The sequence below is a fragment of the Colletotrichum higginsianum genome, chromosome 8, assembly GCF_001672515.1.
Source record: "Colletotrichum higginsianum IMI 349063 chromosome 8, whole genome shotgun sequence".
NCBI lineage: Eukaryota > Fungi > Ascomycota > Sordariomycetes > Glomerellales > Glomerellaceae > Colletotrichum > Colletotrichum higginsianum.
Genome location: NC_030960.1, coordinates 1,465,457 through 1,485,255, shown reverse-complemented (window position 1 = coordinate 1,485,255; position 19,799 = coordinate 1,465,457). Strand labels below are relative to the sequence as shown.

The 19,799-nt window shown below is 46.0% G+C and overlaps 5 protein-coding genes across 5 annotated transcripts; 4 read left to right on the top strand and 1 right to left on the bottom strand.

The window, feature by feature from the left end:
* Positions 1 to 731: 731 nt before the first annotated feature.
* CH63R_11404 (Fumarylacetoacetate hydrolase) lies at positions 732 to 1,821 on the top strand (the record flags this gene model as incomplete). Its single annotated transcript, XM_018306378.1, has 3 exons — positions 732 to 743; positions 806 to 887; positions 947 to 1,821. 3 exons carry the CDS (start codon positions 732 to 734, stop codon positions 1,819 to 1,821), a joined length of 969 nt encoding a protein of 322 aa, XP_018153219.1.
* Positions 1,822 to 2,147: 326 nt separating this feature from the next.
* Positions 2,148 to 4,485, bottom strand: CH63R_11403 (fungal specific transcription factor domain-containing protein; the record flags this gene model as incomplete). Its single annotated transcript, XM_018306377.1, has 2 exons — positions 2,148 to 4,205; positions 4,369 to 4,485. The coding sequence occupies 2 exons, from the start codon at positions 4,483 to 4,485 to the stop codon at positions 2,148 to 2,150; spliced, it is 2,175 nt and encodes a 724-aa protein (XP_018153218.1).
* Positions 4,486 to 5,052: 567 nt separating this feature from the next.
* On the top strand, positions 5,053 to 6,651 carry CH63R_11402 (Major facilitator superfamily transporter; the record flags this gene model as incomplete). Its single annotated transcript, XM_018306376.1, has 3 exons — positions 5,053 to 5,242; positions 5,305 to 5,385; positions 5,450 to 6,651. 3 exons carry the CDS (start codon positions 5,053 to 5,055, stop codon positions 6,649 to 6,651), a joined length of 1,473 nt encoding a protein of 490 aa, XP_018153217.1.
* Positions 6,652 to 7,297: 646 nt separating this feature from the next.
* On the top strand, positions 7,298 to 7,973 carry CH63R_11401 (Chaperone protein; the record flags this gene model as incomplete). Its single annotated transcript, XM_018306375.1, has 2 exons — positions 7,298 to 7,462; positions 7,548 to 7,973. The coding sequence occupies 2 exons, from the start codon at positions 7,298 to 7,300 to the stop codon at positions 7,971 to 7,973; spliced, it is 591 nt and encodes a 196-aa protein (XP_018153216.1).
* Positions 7,974 to 10,222: 2,249 nt separating this feature from the next.
* On the top strand, positions 10,223 to 12,503 carry CH63R_11400 (Ferric reductase transmembrane component 4; the record flags this gene model as incomplete). The annotated part of the gene is made up of 2 exons (XM_018306374.1): positions 10,223 to 10,815; positions 10,892 to 12,503. 2 exons carry the CDS (start codon positions 10,223 to 10,225, stop codon positions 12,501 to 12,503), a joined length of 2,205 nt encoding a protein of 734 aa, XP_018153215.1.
* Between the last annotated feature and the right edge of the window lie 7,296 nt (positions 12,504 to 19,799).

Here is a 19,799-nt window from a genome sequence, read left to right as displayed (position 1 = left end):
GGTTGGTGAACCTTGGCCTTAAAATTTGCATGAACTAGCCGTTTCCCGTCTCGATGATGTGAAGAAGCTGCAGAAATGTTCTAGCTGCAGTGCCGTACTGACAACTTCGATCCGGAAAGTGGGGAAACAGAGAAGACACCTCAAAACGGCGGAATGATGCTTTCGGTGTCTGGGCCCCCGATCAGGTCTCCGGGGGCTCACGGACCACAACCGGGCCCGTAAATGTGACAAGATCCGGACCGGGAGTTACCAGCGGCCGGCCGTATCTGGTCCGGGTGTGATGTGAAAAGCCACGTTCCCACCCCGGATTCCTGGCAGCGTTTTACCTAATTGCTCACTTTGACTTGACCTTGCGTATCTACCGAATCGTTGTTGAGCTGCACGCAAGTGGGTTTGCGGGGGTTGGCTGCCTCGACACGAAAGGGGGTCGTTATCTCGTGCGGATCCCAAGATCTCCGTATTGGTGCCAAAACCAAAAAGCCGATGGAATTTCCCGATGACGCCTCGGGGAAACGCCACCGCGATACGTGATGACCGACGCACCCAAACGGGGTCGTGCATACATGCAGTTGACGGCCGCGACGGCCACATTTCCTGGCGTTTTATATCCGTTGCTTCAAGAGTATGCCACAACCTGCTCTTATCGACAAACCAACAGGGACTTTGCTCTTCCAGACGCACTCTGCTGACTCGGTCACACTCCCAGTTCTTGTAGACATTATTAGTTCAAGATGATAACTCCTGTAAGTAACTTTCCGATGGTACCAAACGCCGTGCACGGTGCAGTCTCTAACCCGTCTTCCAGAAATGGAAACGTCTCGTGCGGTTCATCGCCGAGGACGACTGGAGGGAGTACATTGGCGAGCCGTTGGACGAGAACGTTGATGGTAGGGATACCCGTCTCCTCTCCGAATTGTGCCAAGCCGGTGACTAACAACCATGTCAGTCGGAGCCGCGCTGGCGGCATCAACGCCCGTCCCGGTGCGTGTCTTCACCGGAGCATCAGCACTCGACGCCTCGGCGGAGCCGACGTCAAGGATCCTCACCATCCAGAAGCTCCTGCCGCCCCTGACACGGAAGGAGATCGGCACGATCCGGTGCATCGGGCTCAACTACCGCAAGCACGCAAAAGAGATGAACCTCGAGCTCCCGGAGCACCCGACCCTCTTCTTCAAGCCGGCGAGCTGCCTGAACGCGTCCAACGCGCCGCTCCTCATCCCCCACCAGGCGACCGACCTGCAGGCCGACTACGAGGCCGAGCTGGCCGTCGTCATCGGCCGCGACGCGCGGAACGTCTCCGTCCCGGACGCCATGGACTACGTCCTGGGGTACACGTGCTCCAACGACGTGACGGCGCGGAAGCACCAGTTCGCCGGCGCGCAGTGGGGGTTCGGCAAGGGCTTCGACGGCTTCGCGCCCATGGGCCCCTGCATCGTCAGCGCGAGCAGCCTGCCGGACCCGTCCGTGATCGAGCTGCGGACCGTCCTCAACGGCGAGGTGATGCAGGAGGGCCGCGGGGACGACATGATCTTCTCCATCGCCGAGATCGTGGCGTACCTGTCCCAGGGCACGACACTGGAGGCTGGCACGGTGATCATGACGGGAACGCCCCACGGCATCGGCGTGAGCCGGACCCCGCCGGTCTTCCTGGCGCCCGGGGACGACCTTCGTATCGTAATGAGCCACGGGCTGGGCAGTCTGGTCAACAGGGTGGAGTACGAGGAGAAGCCGCAAAGGGTCACCAATGGAGTGAATGGGCATGTCAAGGCGGTCAATGGTGTGAACGGGGTGACTGAAGTCAAGGTCAACGGTATTCACTGAGGCGAAGCAAATACACTGAGTGGGATTGGATGTGTTATGAGGGCAATAAATAGAACAGGAGGGTCGAGTAATAATGCTGAACGTCAAACGAGGTCGTGCAGGTCACGAGACGATACCACAATTTGATTTGCTACTCTATTTACATCCGAGACAACATATTAGTGATAAACCTGGCTGATATGCATATGTAGCCTTCCGATTCAGGCCTGGTGTACGTGTTGACGCAGAAGGATTTGTTTGACATATTTCCATTTTCTGGCTGCGATGTCCATGTCCGCTTCCAAACCAAATCATCTTTAAGAATCGCTTGGCTTCTACATCTACAATTAAACGCTCGTCTGATCATGCATGATGGTGTTGAGAACATGTTCCCATTGCGACAAGTCTCCGCTCTCAGGAAGAAAGAAGCCCGGGTCATCCCAAGTCATCTGCGCACTCGTCGTACTATACGGGAGGCCCAGCCCGGCCATCAGAGGGTCAAAGTCCGGGCTCTCGACCGGCAGCTGGGGCTGCGTTTGCATAACGGGCGTCGGCCCAGCCGGCTGCGAGGACCTCCTACTCGGCGACGCGGACGCGAGAGCCAGCGGGACCAACGTGCCGGGCGGCGGCGGCGGCTGCGACTGCCGGGCCTTCTTCACGCACAGCTCGACGATCTTGACCTCGGCCAGGGCGAACTCGTTGAGCCACACGTCGTTCCTCTGCATCTCGCAGTACGCCGCCAGGTCCTCGAGGATGGCCTGGGACCGCCGCGAGTGCGGGTCGCGGACGGCGATGATGCCGAGGACCAGGGCGCTGTTGAAGAGGTTGTGCGGGCCAAGGCTCCATTTCAGGCGGTCGTTGAGGGGCTGGCCGAAGAGCTTGAGGCCCATCTCGAGGTCTGCGCAGGCGGACGCGATGCACACGTCGTGGCTGTGCTTGTACCTGTTCGTGATGGACTGCCGGAGGAGGAACGGGCGGTGGAGGGTGACCCTGGCGAAGTGGTACATGCTGTGCAGATGGAGCCTCTGCCAGGGCAAGAAGGGCAGACGATCGTCTTTGCCTCTGTCGGGGTCCTCCAGCTCGAAGTACGGCGGTAAGCTGCCGCTCCAGGCTTCAATCTCTTTATCGAGTGTCAAGACTGTCTCGTAGGATACGGTGAACAGGCCGAAGCACCGCTCCTGGATCTTGCCGACGACAACGGCGAGCTCGTGGGCAAGCCGGCTGAAGACGCTCGCAGTCGGCTCTGAGAGGGGTGCCTCGGGGACGCCGGCGGCCTCCTCATCGTCGAGGTCATCAAGCCACACGTTGGAGGCCTGCTTCACCAGACACTGCTGGTCGACTATGGCAAAGGGGCGTCCGAGGGCGAGGGCGATGGTCTTGTCGAGCATGTAAAGGTTGCTCCACAGCCGGCGTCTCGTCTCGGTCTCCTTTCGGGGAAGCCGCCATCTCTCGCCGTCGATGTGCATGCCCTGGGCCTGGGCCATGCGCATCGCGAAGCTGGTCGTGAGCCATGACTCCGGCACGCGGCGCGTGTAGATGAGGTAGCGGGTCACGAGAACACCGGCGCGGACGAGGTCGGTGGACTCGCCATAGAAGGTCGGCGCGATGACGATGGCTCTGCGAGCGGCCCAGTAAAAGCGCTGCGAGGTGTCGTAGACCTCCCGCTGGACCTCCTTGTTCCGCGGCTTCGGGCAGTCCAGGAGCACGCCGTAGGCCATGACGATGAACAGCAGGGCCAGCCAGCGCAGGTCGATGGTGGCGAAGTCGTCGAAACCGAACTTGCGGGACCAGAAGGTCTCGTACTTGGCCTTGAAGGACCTCGGCTGCACGGCGTCAATGGCCCAGTTGAGCTCGTGGAGGAAGCAGTCCGTCAGCCGGTTGCAGGTCGACTTCTTGCGCGGCAGCAGGCCGAGCAGCTCCCAGATCTGCGAGAATGGCCCGTCCTCGTCCCGGAAAGAGTGCGTCGAACCCGCTTGGCCCTTCTGGCTCAGGCCGGATGAGAGCTCAGGCGCGGGGGCCTGGATGATCTTGGCCGCGGCTTGGGGGCCGAAGTAGGAGGAACCGAAGAACGATGGCGCATCGCGGCTCTTGAAGAGGTTGCCAACGAGCGACTCCGACTGCTGATCCTGGCCACTGTCGCCCTGGCGTCTTCCTCCCCTGCTTGAAGACCTCGAGGGAATCGTGCCAGATGCCGAAGATCCATCAGGTCTTTCGGGTTCTTGAGGAGGGATTGCACTTGTGGACGGGGGAGATATTGGCGTTTCGAAGTTGACAGCCGGCGAAGCTCGGGTCGGTGCTTGTTGACGTGATGTTTCTCTCCGGTCACCGTCATCAAGGTGGCTGTAGGAACAAGACGAGCCGACGCCTCGCCGTTCGCAGTTGAAGCATGGCCGTGATCCATTGCACTGGGGTTTCAAAGTCAGCGCAACTTTCACAAGTACCTATGTGTAAACGTTGAGGGCATGTTCCGAGTCCATTGAGACCCTTCGGTCATTGTCGGATTTACAGCTGCTGTCGACATTGCAACAACCATGCAAAGACACCGTCATGATTTGCCAAGACACTCACCCTTTGTTTTCGCCGATGACACGACTCGCACGCAACGGCGTGCCGTCCTCGCTTCCTCTTGCGAGGCATCGGAGATTTCGGGTTTGCCGCGTTGGGCTGGGGCGTCGGTGAACCCATTATCAGTGCCGAACCAGGAGCGAAGAACGGATATTCCCGTGCGGACAGGCGGCCGACGTGCTTTCAGGGTTGCGAGATCGGGAATTGTCTCGCTTTCCAAGGAGAGGAGGGCGTCATGTCGGGGTATTCATATCCTCCCCCAGACAGGCAGACAGACAGATAGACTTGGTTATCATGTTTTCCCCACACTTGGCCGAGGGGAAGGTCTCGGCGCAACAAGCCGTTGGTGGCCCAAGGAGATAAGAATCCGACATAAGCTCCTCCTCCTGGCTTCTGCCCCCGCTAGGCCACAAGGATCATCAGCCGACGCTACGATAAGCATGTCAATTTCCCGACGCCAAGGGGGTTTGGTGTCGGGAATTGTGCCCGTTTGCTCGATAGGCGAATCCGGTGACCTCACCGTGCCTTTTGTGTCACACAATTGGTTTGCGTAGATATATGTCCCATGTAAGAAGTTGTAGTTGACGGGACATGTCGTCAAACCTAAAAAGAGTTGCACCATTACCACAGCGTCAACCCGATATTCGATCATCAGGACAGCCCGACAAACCAGACAACTCTGGAACTATGACGGTCGAAAAGATGCCCATCGACGCCAAAGAAGGGGATGTCGACTCTCCCCACTCGGCGGTTGCGAGTTCCGACCTCACAATCGACCCGGCGGCGGAGAAGCGACTGCTGAGGAAGCTGGATGCGTGGCTCTCGCCGATGATGATTATCGCCTTCTTGGTTGCCTACCTGGATCGCAGCAACATCGGTAATTATGACCCCTTTGGAGAGTGTTTCCCCTCCAATTGCTAACATGCGCAATGCAACCAGGCAACGCAGCCATTGCGGGAATGACCGAAGACTTGGAATTGACCGGTAACAGACTCAACGTTGCCGTCACTGTCTTCTACGGTAAGGCATCCGACATGTCCATGCGGCATGCTCAACCAAGCCATCGACTAACACAGAAGACCAGTCACCTACATCACCTTCGAGATCCCTGCGTCGCTGATCCTCAAGAAAGCCCGACCGAGCCGCCTCATTCCCTTCTTCATCCTCTCCTGGAGCGCCACCGTCGTCGGCTCAGCCTTCGTCACCAACTACGCCGGCCTGCTGGCGACCCGTCTCCTCATCGGCGTCTTCGAGAGCGGCCTCTTCCCCTGCCTGACGCTCTACCTCAGCACGTACTACAAACGCGAGGAACAGGCGCGACGGATCTCATACCTGTTCGTCGCCTCCGCCCTGTCCGGCGCCTTCGGCGGCCTCCTCGCCTACGGTCTCACTAGCCTCCACGGCGCCAGCGGCCTGGCCGGTTGGCGTTGGCTGTTCCTGATCGAAGGCGTCATCTCCCTGGCCGTCGGCTTCGCCTTCATCGTCTTGCTCCCCGACAGCTTCGAATCGGCTAAGTGGCTGACGGAGGAAGACAAGGCCTTGATGCGCATCCGCGCGGAGCAGTCCAGGGTCTACCAGGGCGAGTCCGAGACCTTTGACAAGCAGGAGGTCAAGCTCGCGTTCAAGGACCCCAAAGTGTGGCTCTCAGCCGGCTGCCAGTTCTGCGCCAACACGTGCTCCTTCGGGTTCGGGACCTTCTTGCCCGTCATCATCCGCGGTTTCGGCTACAGCAGCATCAAGACGCAGCTCCTCACCGTCCCCGTCTACATCTGGGCCTCGGCCGTCTATCTCGGCATCGCGTACTGCTCTGACAAGCTCAACAAGCGCGCCGTCTTCATGGTTCCCATGGCCCTCGTCACCGCCACGGGGTACGCTCTCATGCTGGGGGTCAGCATGAAGTCGACGAGCGTCCTCTACTTTGCCACCTTCGTCACCGCCACGGGGATCTACTGCGTCGTCGGCCTCAACGTGACGTGGGTCAGCAACTCCAACGCCGGCTACTTCAAGCGCGCGACGGCCATCGGTCTGCAGCAGACGATCGGAAACAGCGCGGGCATCATGGCGGGGCAGATCTACCGCATCACCACGTCCGAGGGACGATACACGATCGGCCACGCAGTTTCGATATGCACCATCACCATCGCCTCGGTCGGGTACTTCGCCATGTGGACCTGGCTGAACAGAATCAACAACAAGAGGGACAACATGAGCATCGATGAAAGGTCAAGGGCGATCGACCAGGGAAAGAAGGGCGACAGACACCCTGACTTCAGGTACACTTTGTAAATAATGCGGTGTTTATTGGAGTGGAAATTGGCTTCCAACTGGGAAGTTGTGTTAATTCAAGAGCGTTATTACATAAATCAATATCCGAATTCAATCTGTTGACACAGAGGTATAACCAATACAGACAATTGCTAGATCAGGTCTGCTTAGAGTTGAGTAACAGCACAAGTATGCCTTCTGATCAGAAAACACTGAGATACTAGACTGCTTAGCGAGGGATTTGAACAATAACAGTTGCCTAGTTCAGTCGCCCTTTATTATGCACAGTTGATCAAAGCCACTGTACTATAATGTCATTGTAACCTATTGTTCGTGGACTGGAATTGCTTGGTTGAAGACAAAGAGTGAACTGTAAAGGATCGAAAACACAACTTCTCGATAACCATGTATGGGCTTTCTTTCATTCCAAAGCCGCGTGGCTAGGGTGATTTAAAAAGATCCAAGATCTGCCCATAGAAGTTCTCCCCTTGCCCACTTCACACTCCATCCCACACTTCGTTGACAACAATCTACCTACGACTACTCAATTATTGTATCTCTCTCGCCACAAACTTCATCACAATATTTAGAAGACATTTTTCGAATAGCGTTCCGGAACCTGTGTCGGTAAGTACCAACTGGACAATTTCTCAATCAAACCCGAGTCATGACTATGGAAAGGCCTTCGACACCCGACTATTATGCGGACCTCCATCTTAGCCAACACGCGACAGCGCAGGAGATTCGGCAAGCATACAGGTTATTGGCGCTGAAGCATCACCCAGACAAATTGGCTCCGGGTCAGACTGTCGACGCAGAAGAATTCCGGAAGGTGAGTCTGATGGGTGATTGGGCCCTGTACCCTTTTTGTCTCATTCTCTACATTGACTGATTGGTTAACCGGGGTTTGAACATAGATTCAGGAGGCGTACGAAACTCTTCGAGACGAAGCCAGTCGAGAAGTGTACGACACTATCTACGATCTCGTCCGAGAAGAATGGGAAAAGTACCGAGAATGGCAGCAACGAGAGAACCCTTTTGAGAAGATGCGGCGTGTCAGGGCGGAGGAGAGGCGGCGGGCCGCCGAGGAGTCTCGCAGGCAGGACAGGGCGTGGAGGGAGCATTTCAAAACGACCGAGGAGGAGTTTCGAGCGGCGGCAGAAGAGAGCGCCCGGAAAAGGGCGCAGCAGGAACGAACCGAGGATGAGGAGCATGCTTTTGAGATCAAGAAGTGTCGCCAAAACATGGAGTACGATGAATGGAAAGACGAAGTCGAAAGGGTTTTGAAAAGGCTCCAGGAGGAGGTTGCGGAGCTGAAGGCCAGGAGCGAAGGTTTCAGATAATCAGATCCGATAGACATCGAGGAGATGGCTATCGAAAAGAGGTTGCTAAGAAACGCTTTGGTCTTGGGGGCCAAAGTGCCAAAGAACCGATACGGCCAAAATAGGAGGGAATTCTTAGGCTGGAGAACTGAAGAGAAGAATAGAGCAGCAGCCACAAAACGATTGACTCTGGTTATCAACGAGAACAAGAAAAAGGTTGTGGTTGGCAAATAGGCTTCCCGGGCGACAACATATCGATAGCAGTTTGGCTCTGACAGCATGAGGATGCTTGTCTGTACAATCCACAAGATACATGAACTAGTTTTAGTCACTACACTACAACCAATCAAGGCCCTATGTGTAATAGATTTGTTGTTTCCGATTCCAGTTTGGCCCTTCGAACGTTTTCATTCGATAAGTAAGACAAAAGGCGGGCGCTGTAGAGCATGCACCCGTTGCTCCCAAAGCGGCGCTCCGGTTGATCTCGGCCCCGCAGCACCGGACATGTGGATCTGGCACGGAGCATCGCCGTTTTGCCGCCAACGGTTTCATCAAACACAAGAGCAAACAATGCTGCACATTGCTGCGAGACGATGTTAGTTTTTTCAATTTCCATCTTGTATAATTCGATGGACAAAAGTTCAAGTGTTTGCATTGGTCCTCAGGACAAATGCATGGCTTGCTTGCGTGTCAACTGCCTCAAATCTGTTGTGCAGATTGGCAAATGGAAACCTTACTCCGCTGTGCTGTTTTTACCTACTTTGATTCCAGTGAGTTGAAAACAATTAGCAAACATGACGCGATGGCTGGGCTGAATCCCCAGGCTATATGGGACGTGGCCTTAGGGGTTGGAAGCAAAGATCTACTTAACCTCGATACCACCCAGCCGTAAACCAAAAGACCATAGCTCGGTGAACCAATACATCTCCACTCTTCTGAATCAACATCCAAAAAGGCTATTCCGCCACGCTCATCACAGTCTTTTACTTTCACGGTAGCCTTATGATTTGGGATATAACTTTAGGCAATTTTTGAACCCTCAAGACACTTCTCGCGTGTTTTGTTGTCTGACTATGTTGCCAGGCATCACAAGAAATCCTTACTGGCATCCCAGTCGGCCATGACAGGCCAAATCGATAAAAAACATCTCGTGATCAGACAGACGCACCGCCTTCTTCGATAACTTGCAACACTTGTAGGAATGCCACGTCGTCGTCGAGTTGGGCCCCGTGATTCAACAACACGGCTGGTCTTCAAAAGTTTGATCCGGCAAAGTCTACGACACCCACTGCTCACGCTCCGGGCGTGCGACGCAGAGAGGGAAGTCTCGCAGACACGGGCGTATTGCACCACCACGACGCGGACGGGCAGATGGGCTCGACGGCGCTGCGACGACACCCGAGATTTTCGAAGATCGACTCCCGGAAGACGACTTTCGACGGCACGTGGGATGGCTGGGAGGAGAGGAAGGTGGTTAGTCGTGTGAGAGCCCCGGTATGCACAACTCACTTACATCTTGACCGGAGACGGTGAAGTTGGAGTCAAGTCCATCCCGCAAAACAACGACACCCGCCTAAAGGTCACAATGGTGGCGTCCAATGAGACCTCCGAGCCACATCCTACGGCGCTCAAATTGAGGAACGTGATCCGAGTCGCTACCGCTGGACCGGTCTACTGGGCTGAAAGCGCGCTAAGTCCCTGAGAAGGATTGAGCAAGTTTCGACCTCGCGCGGTCTACACATTTCTTACACAAACACATCCATATCCGACTGCGCTCGTTGTGGCTGGAACAAAAGCCAGAATCGCCAACGCAGCCTAATATGAGGGCATTCCTAATGGGATAAGCGGGCTTGGTTTGCGCGAGAGCGCCAATGCCGACAGCACCCCTAGGCTTCCCTCAGTCTCCATGTGAAGATGGAGGGGCGGCTGCTCTTATGATTGTTATCAGCGGAATGAAGAAAGCTGGCCCAGTCCAAAACCTGCATGGCGGCTGAATTAGTGTGCTTTGTTGCGGAGAAATATGCTCAGGAAGGGTAGGTTATTTAAACCTCCCATGTCGGCAGCAACCCAGGGATGTATGTTGTCTGCATCAGTTGCATGACAGCCAAGATACCGGGACCTTGGGACTGGGTTTCAACTTGTCGATCTTCAACTCTTACTCAGACTTGACTTACACGGTTTGGTGGACCTATTCCTCACCCCTTCCTATAGCACAGTAAATACTTTATCCTTGAACCACACACCGCACAAAGGTCCAACTTCACTTCACGATGGCTGGGTCCGCCTCCCGGTCAGTTTCCGTTCTGCCCCTTCTCACCTACCTCCTCCTCGTCCTCGTCCCGGTCGTCACCGCCGACGGAATCGGCATCATCGGCGCCGGGAAATGGATGTACAAGCCGACCTGCGCGCACGCCTGCCGCCGCCTCATCGCCAACTGCCCCCTCCTCTGCTCCGAGGACGGGATGCCCTCCGCGCACCACAAACGACACAATCATGGCGGCGCCACACCGCCCGAGTGCTTCCTGAAGGACCGCGCCTTCCTCCGAACCCAGGCCCTCTGCATGTCCCAGTACTGCCCGCGCGACAACGTCGCCGTATCCGTCATGGAGGAGTACTGGGAGGGCCACCTGGCGACCGGCAGCGTCGGCGACTGGTCCGGTGCCCTGAAGCCCGTCATGTCCTACTCCGAGGCCCTTATGTTCGCCAGAGAGGACGTCGAGGCCGTCGGCGAGGGCAACATGCCCACAGCGGTCTCCAAGAAGCCGTTGAACCAGACGAGCCTCATCGCCGAGGAGGACTGGCTGCCCAGCTATAACGGGCAGAAGTCCTTTGAGGACGGCGAGAACGGCCACGGCGCCAACAGGTGAGGCCGACATCGTCACCCCTGTGTGGCTCTTTTGTTACCCATGGCTGTTATCCGTATACTAATCCAATACCAGTCTCGCCATCGCCATCACGACCGTCACCATCCCGATCCTCCTCTCCTTTATCCGCTTCCTCCCAGCCCGCTGGACGACCCCCCTTACCACCCGTCTCGACCAGCCATTTTTCGGCCACCGCCACCGGACCCCCCTCGCCGGCGCCGTCGGCCTCATGCCCACGCGCGGCCAGGCCCTCTTCATCGCATACATCCTCCTCACAAACATCTTCCTCGTCGTCTTCCCGCACTCGCTGCTCCAGCCCAACTACATCGCCGACTCGGACCACGCCCAGCTGACCATCATCGTCGGCGACCGGGCGGGCGTGCTCGCCTTCGCCGACTTTGTGGCCATCTTCCTCTTTTCCTCGCGCAACAATGTGCTGCTCTGGCTCACTGACTGGAGCCACTCGACGTTCCTCCTGCTGCACCGCTGGGTCGCCTACGCCTGCATCGGGCAGACGGTCTTGCACTCGACCCTGATGTGGTATTACTACGCTGAGTGGTCCGACTGGGTCGCCGAAAGCAAGTTGCCCTACTGGTACTGGGGCATCATCGGCACTCTCGCTTTGTGCCTCATCCTCCCGCTCTCCGTCTTGCCCATCCGTCGGCGGGTGTACGAGGCCTTCCTGGCGGGCCACCAGGTGCTCGCCGTGCTGGTCCTCGTCGCCTGCTTCCTGCACATCTGGTACCTGTTCGAGTACAAGTGGGGATACGAGATCTGGATCTACATCGCCGGCGGTCTTTGGGGGCTCGACAGGATACTCCGAGTCTTGCGGGTCGTCCGCAACGGGATATGTACGGCCACGGTCTCGGTTGCCGACTCGCAGGGAGACTATCTGCGTGTCGAGATCGAGGGCATCGCGGCCGAGGGACACGCCTATCTCTACTTCCCGACTCTGTCATGGCGCTTCTGGGAAAACCACCCGTTCTCCGTCCTGTCCTCCTTCTCAGGCTCATCGACCCTCCTCGGCTCATCCAATGCTTCTTCCAGTCCGCGCCTTACCGGCGACCCCGAGAAAACCGTCCAGTCGACAGGGGTCGGCGCGCGAGAGATTCTCCCCCGGGCAGACAGCGGCTCGGACTCCGATTCTCGATCCTCGACAGGCCCCGTCCGACCCTGCACGACATTCCTCGTCCGTCCGCAGACGAGTGTCACGCGTATTCTCGCCTCGAGGGTCCCCCCTGGCACCTCCATCCGCGTCCCCGTCCTGGTTGAGTCATCTTACCACGCCAACCCTGCCGTCCGCCAGCTTGCCCACTGCTCGACGCTGCTCTGCATCGCCGGCGGCGTCGGCATCTCGGCCGTCGTCCCCGTCGCCAAGACCTTTGGCGGCGTCCGCACACGTCTATGTTGGGGCGTCCGTGACGAGAGCTTCCTCCGCGTCGTGGACGGGGAGATTGCGCAGCTCGGGTCCCGCGTCGAGGTCGAGACGAGGGTGGGCGAGAGGCTGCCCATCGCGGACATTGTGGCACAGGAGCTGACGAGGAACGATGAGAAGGGGGACATCGGCGTCGTGGTCTGCGGGCCAGCTGGTATGGCGGATGATGTCAGGAAAGCTCTGGGCGAGCTCGTCGCTCAGGGCCGAGTCAAGAGAGGTGTCGTGTTCATTGATGAGGCGTTTAGTTGGTGATTTCTGCCTACCTATGTTGCCGTCTTTCGTTACTGTTGATTACCTTTTTCAGAAGCTCTCAGCATTTGTCTCAATTAATCATTATACTTGCCCCAGGAGCAGAGTTAAAGTAAATTGTTATCAAGATTGACACAAGTCGCTGCAATATTACATTTATTCTTTTCTGAACATCGGGCACTACAGCCCTTCCGGTTGCCATTTCACTGCCCCGGGCCCTACAGTACGAATCCGTTATCGGCTCGTTTCCTAATGCAGTTTGGTTGTTGTATTGCTCGGACATGTCAGAATGCGACTGGGAAGCATGATGATGATGATGATGATATTGTTTTACGCTGGTACATCCCCCTAAGGGGGCAAAGGGCGCCTATTACAGGTGTCTTCAACTGTACCTTCTAGAATAGTGCGAAATTATAGTAATATACATCTTTTATAAGCCTAATTCCCCCTATTATAAAGTATTTGTCCTCTATATTTAAGTATTTCCTATAACTCTATTTGCAGTAAGCTCTAAGCTAGTTGTATTTACTATATAAGTCTATATTAAGTAAGAGTATTATTAATTAGTAAGTATTAGTATAAGTTAATTAGTATAGGAGAGTAATACTCTCTTATTTATATATATATATATTTCTATATATAAAATATATAAAATATAAAATTATTATATAAAGTACCTCTAGCTAGCTAATAAGTAGGGTAAATATATAGTAGTACTATATTAAAGAAGGAGCCTTATACTTATAAGAATACTAAGAAATTAGCTATTTAGTAGGGAATTAAATTAGCTCTAAATACCTATATAGTAATCTAGTAGAGTACTTATTCTACTTAGAGAAGTGAATTTACTATAAGTATAAGTAATACTATAATTAGTACTATTTAAGTAATATACTCTATAATTAGTATTACTTTAAGTATAGTTTATAGTTATATTATTAGTGCAATTAGATAAATTCAACTTAAGAGGCCCCTAACTAGGAGAGAATATACTTCCTAGAATTTAACTAGGGGGTTAAGTACTTAACCCTTCTATAATAGTAAATGTAGTTAGGACTCTTATAGTATTTATATATACAATTTAATTCTACATTTAAGTAGTTAAAATATTTATAATAGTTTATATAATCTCTATATTCTAATCTTATAGTAAGAAGAGTATAGAGTTCCTATTAGTTAAGTATAGTAAGTTTAGCTATTAAGTATAGAGTAAAGTTAAAGTTAAAGAGCCTATAATAGATTAAATATAAGTATATTTACTAGAGGAGGAGAAATCTCTAGAACCCCTAATAGATAATTTACTTTATACAATTGTATATTAGTAAGTATAGAAAAGTAGGGAGTATAGTACTCTTTCTAATTAGTATATTTACTATTTTATTACTAATAATCCCTAAGTAGCTAGGGGACTATTTAATAATAACTAATATAAGTGCAATATTAGCTAGTACTTAGAAGTTAAGAATAGCTACTTAAGAGGAGACTAAAAATATTCTTTTAAAGTAGTATATTACTATAGTATTATTAAAGTAAATAGTAATTACTATAATTTAAATTATAAGAGCTAGTGCAACTTTAAGGCCTATATATATACTCTCTACTTTAGTATTAAATACTTTAGTATTTAGTAGATAGTAGTATTTAGTATAAATAACTTTAGTACTAATGTACTTGCATAGCGAGTTGCAGATTATAGTGAGTTGTACACTCTTCCTACTCTTCTAACCTTTTTATAAGTTAATTAAACTACAATGTATGAAATTAATTAAAACTACTTATTACCCTCTTTCTTATTACTATTCTAAACTACTTTATAGGTTCGTATATTATATTTAGACTTTCTGCAATTGCTATATTGTTGCGCGCGTAGTTTAGTACCTTCTGTACAACTCTCCTTCTGAGGGTTATTCTCTCCTCTAGTATTAATACTACTTTTTTCTACTTATAGTACCTCTACTTTAGTAGTATTAAGTGACCCTCTAAAATGTAGTTAGGTCTTTTTTGCCCTCTAGTACTTACTTAGTACCTCTATCCCTATATAAAGCTTATAATTCTTAATCTTAATAATAGTAAGCTTATAGGCTAATTTACTAATACTTTTAGCCTAAAAGTTAATTACTTTGTATATTAGTATTAGTAATCTACCTTAATGTACTTAAATCTTCTTTTTAAGGGAGGTAGTACTTTATATGCTCTCTATTGCTGTAGTTAGTATCTTTGCATTCTAGGAGCCTTAGCTACTTAGTTGTAAAGTTGAGGGTATTAGTATCTTTAGCTTAAAATCTAATTAAGAAATAACTACTTTAGGGTTAAAAAGTATAAAGCCTACTTATTAAAAACTAGCTTGTATGTTATTTTCGCCTATTAAAGTAAAGAATACTACTTTAAAGGTAGGAAAGAAGTTATCCTTAGTAATATACAAAATCTGCATTTGCATTATCTTCTTAATTTCCTTACTATACAAGTACTTTAATAAGCTAAAGTACCTAATATTAAGAGGCTAGAGCTCGTACAATAAATAGGGAGGCATACATAAAGTAATAATATTCTATTCCTTATAGTATTTATTAAAGTTAGTTAATTTATAGTTATTGTAATTATTAAGGATTAAGAGGCAATAAGAACCCTTTGTATAGGACTTTGTACACTAATTAAAGTACTTTAGCTAATTTAAGCTAATATTATTTATTATTTATTTATTTTTACTTAAATAAATATACTATATAGCTAGGAATTAGCTATTAGTATACTAGGAGAGGAGGTAATATTTGCCCTTTACAATAATATATAGAGGTATTACCTAGCTATCTGCATATACACCCTAAATAATAGAAACCTATTTATAATTGCTAGGCTACTTTATATAAGGCCTTCCCTTACAGTTAGAAGTTGTAATAATTTTTACGTACAATAGTATTCCTATTAGGAAACTAATCTTATTAAAGTTGTAAATATTATAATTTAGTATTCTATACTTTGCAATTATATTTCGCACAAGTGCAAATTAGCCTTATATAATTGTAGAATTCTTAACTAAGGCCCTCTAATAGTTAATTTAATATTAAAATTGCATTTTTAATTTAAGAATGTATTATATAAAGTTCTCTACCTATTAGAGTCCTATATGCATCCTATTGCGCACATTTAGGAGTTAATTAGCTATTTCTTGTACATCTTCTTATTACAGAGGGAACCCTCAATTAATTAAATTAATAACTTATTTAAGAATTACCTCCTCTTTAGTTATAGTTATCTTTATTAAATTTAGTTGTCTTTCACTTTATACAATGCATTCTGCACATTAGTTGTAAAGGGTCAATTTAGGGACCTTAAAGGTAGAGGCAGCTCTTTGTATAGGCATTTTTAAGTCTTTTTTAAGAGCCTAAATAGTAAGGATAATGCAACTTTCAATTAAGGTAGATTGCATATTTGTATGTAGAGGGAAAGATGTATAAAGGTTAAAGAGGTAGAAAGGAAGTAGACGTGCGCAACTCACTATAATCTGCAACTTACTATGCAAGTACATTAGAGAAAATTATATATTTAAACTCTATTTAGTAGTAATTAAGTTAAGAGTTATTAGTATAGACTCTAAAGTATAAGTTTAGTAGGGAGGCCTCCTATATATTAAAGGCCTCTATTATATTATTTTTTAGTAGGAAAATATATAGTACTTACTATTAGCTGTAGTCCCTAGGGAGTAGGAGGGGCTATAGGTAGTCTTTAAATAAAGTATAAGTATCTATAAGAATAGTAGAGTGCAGTATAGTCCCTCTATTTATAAGAGTATAATAGTATAGTATTTAGCTAATTAGTAGGTAGGTAGTATTAAGTCTATATAATTATAGAGTATACTATTATTAAGTAGTCTAGAGAAGTAAGTATATTAGGAGTATACTAGACTCTTAATAGAGAGCTACTAGTAGTATTATCTTCTATACTAATAAGTACCTATATAGAGTAGTATTTATAACTAGTTAAAGTTTATAGAGTTATTTAGAAAGACTATACTAAATGTAAGTATAAGTACTAACTCTCTTTTTTGTACTAAGTTTAATTACTCTAGAGTACTAAATTTTAGAGTTAAATAGGGCTTTAGGGAGTATAATTATACAAATTATCTATCTTATAGTATAGAGTATTATACTAGTATAAATGCAGTTAAATTTATAAATATAATTAGCTGTAGATTTTACTATTTCTATTTAAATTTTAATATATTACTAAAAAGTAAGTTGCTTATTAAAGTATATTCTAAGCTACTTAAGGGACTTATTAAAGGGAGGAGGAGTAACTATATATTCTCTATAAGTAATAATTAGTAAGGAGGTTATTTATACTCTTATAAAATAAATAATTTTAGTCTTATTTAAATTAAATATAACTCTATTATTAGTACTCTATACAATAAATTCTATAAGAATCTATTGTACTATAGTAATTGTATTCTTAATTTTTCTACTTATATAGAGAATAGTATAATTATTGGTATATTTAAACCTAGAGTGCATAAGTTTAATAAAGTATACTAGTACTATATATATAAAGTATAGTACTAGTAAAGCTAGAGAGCCTTAGGGAAGGCTATACTAAATAGGAGCTATAGGGGTTTTATAGCCTTTATAGTAAATATAAGCCTACTATTAATTAGTAAAGTATATAGCCTATAAGACTAAATTGTAGGGCTAGCCTTATTCTCTAAACTATAAGTTTAGAAGGTCTAATAGAATTAAATTAAAGGCACTAGAATATTACTAGTAATTAGAGTAGTAGAATTACTATATATAAGTGCAGCTTCTATATTATATATAAGGGCTACTACTATATTATTAAATAATCTCCTTAGTAGAGTACTTACTACTTATAAGTGCAGAATCCTATATTGTATATAAGCTTAGGCTATATATTAAGTAATAAGATACTTTAGGCCCTTATTAAGTATAGAGAGTAGAGAGATTAGTCTCTAACTCTTTATAGTACTAGAATTCTAATTTAACTTAGGAATTATAACTACCTCTATATTTTAGAATAAGAGGGAATAATACTCTATAGTAAAGTATTATTAATATAGTACTTTAATATAATACTAAATATATAATTAAGCTACTTTTAGTATAGTAATAGTAATTCTATTTACTTTAAGTAAAGTATTCCCTATTCCTATAAGAGTAGACTTAACTTCTTTTATATAAATTGTATTCTCCTAGAGTATTACTCTAGGGGGGACTATATTTATAGTATACTTAATACTATTTATTATATTGCCCCTCTTAAGGAGCTTGCAGTATAAGTACTAGGCCTTCTTAGTTAGTATAGTAATAATACTATTATTACCCTATAGAGGGGGAGAGTTAAATTGTATACTAGGCTTATTCTATTCTATAATTTACTATAGGTCCTTATTTAAGTCTATTTTACTAACTAAAGTAGACTATATATTAGACTTTATTTTAGTAATTATTTTATAAAAGACCTTCTTTAGTATTTTAGCTTCTTTAAATATAGAGTTGTATTAGAGAGTTTAGTAATAGTTATTTTTAGCTAACTAATACTACTATATTTACTACTTTACTAACTACTTATTAGTCCTTAGAAGTACTATAATTGTATTGTATACAGCTTAGAGTATAAATATAAGGCTACTAGTTATATAGTCTAGAGTTTTATAAAATATTAGTACTATTTATTAAGATTAGGGTAGGAATATAAGATAGAATATCTTAAATAAGGATAAGATAAAAAGTAGGCAGAAAGGTTGTATATTACTTGCATGCATAAGGTCTAAAGTCTAAGGTAAATAGAGGGGGAAATTCCCTCTATTTATAATTCTGCCTAAGGGATAAAATCCTAGATTATTAATACATATTATTATATGTAAAAATACGCTTATAGTATAGTGTATTTATTTGGTATGTAGGGCTGAAGTCCTTGGTATGAAGGGCTGGCCTGGAATGCTTCTACTAGTCTGTATGTAGACTAGTATGTCTGTAAATCCTTATATACAAGATATGCAGATAAATTATACACTATTCTATAGCTAAAATTATAAGGATTCTAAATATAAAACCTATTTACTTATATCTCTTTTAGTTATAGAGATATATGCAATTAAGTATATAAGTATTTTTATAGATAAGCTTCTTTATTCTTAGTTATTTTACTTATATTTAGGAGGAGCTAGAGTAGTAATTATATAGTAGTAGTAAAGTAGAGTATATTCTCCTATTGTAATTAGAGCTATAAGAGTAAGGGGGGTAAATTAGGAACCCCTACAATTAGGAGGGTAGTTAGTAGAGTATAGTAGTTAGAATTAGTATACTAGAATAGAGAGACCTCTATTCTAGCTAGTAGAATATTAATAAGAGTAAAATTAATAGTATTACTTAAGTAGTAAGTAGGAATACTAGAGTTATTTAGAATAGTAAGTAAATACTTATTTATTTAGTCTACTATTCCTATAGTACTATAGGAGGTTGTAGTACTAAATTGCTAAACTTAGTAAGTAGTATTAAGGTCCCCTACTATAAGTGTATATAGTAAGAGTATTTATATTAGAAAGTATATTAATAAGAGTTATATATTCCTATAAATATTAAGAATATATATATTATATATAATTATACTTATAGTATTTTATAGAGCTTAAGGAGTTATATTCTAAGTCTTAACTCTAGTAATCTCCTTAGAAATATAAGTAATAACTTAGGGGTATTATTTAGTATTATTACTCTAGTCCCTTATAGGGGAGAAAGTAGAGTATAAGAAGTATATTTTTGTAATACTCTTATTAAATAGGAGGGAGTACTAGGGCTCCTAAATAAGAATTACATTTGTACTAGTATAGTATATAAAGACTAGTATACTATTATATACTAGTAAGTTCTTCTAAATATTAACTTAAAAGACTTTTATAGTATTTTTTATAGTCTCTATTATTATTTAGTGCATTAGGCTATATTAGAGTAAGAAGTAAGTAACTATAGGGGGCTATTATAGTCCCTATCCCTTAAGTTATTATTATTTAGGAGGGAGGTAAGCCCTTCTAAGTTTATTTCTATAAGAGTATTTATTTCCCTAGTTAGAGTAATTATAGTATTAGTAGGTACTTATATTAAAGCCTCTACTAGAGTAGTATAGTCTAGAATACTCTATTTAGTAGTATTAGTAAAAGCTAATTAGAAGAGTCTCTTACTCTATTACTAAATTACAGCCTTTCTTTTAGTAGTAAGCTAAATAAGGTATTTATTCTATATAGTAGGCTAAACTAAGTAATTATTATTATTACTACTATATAAGCCT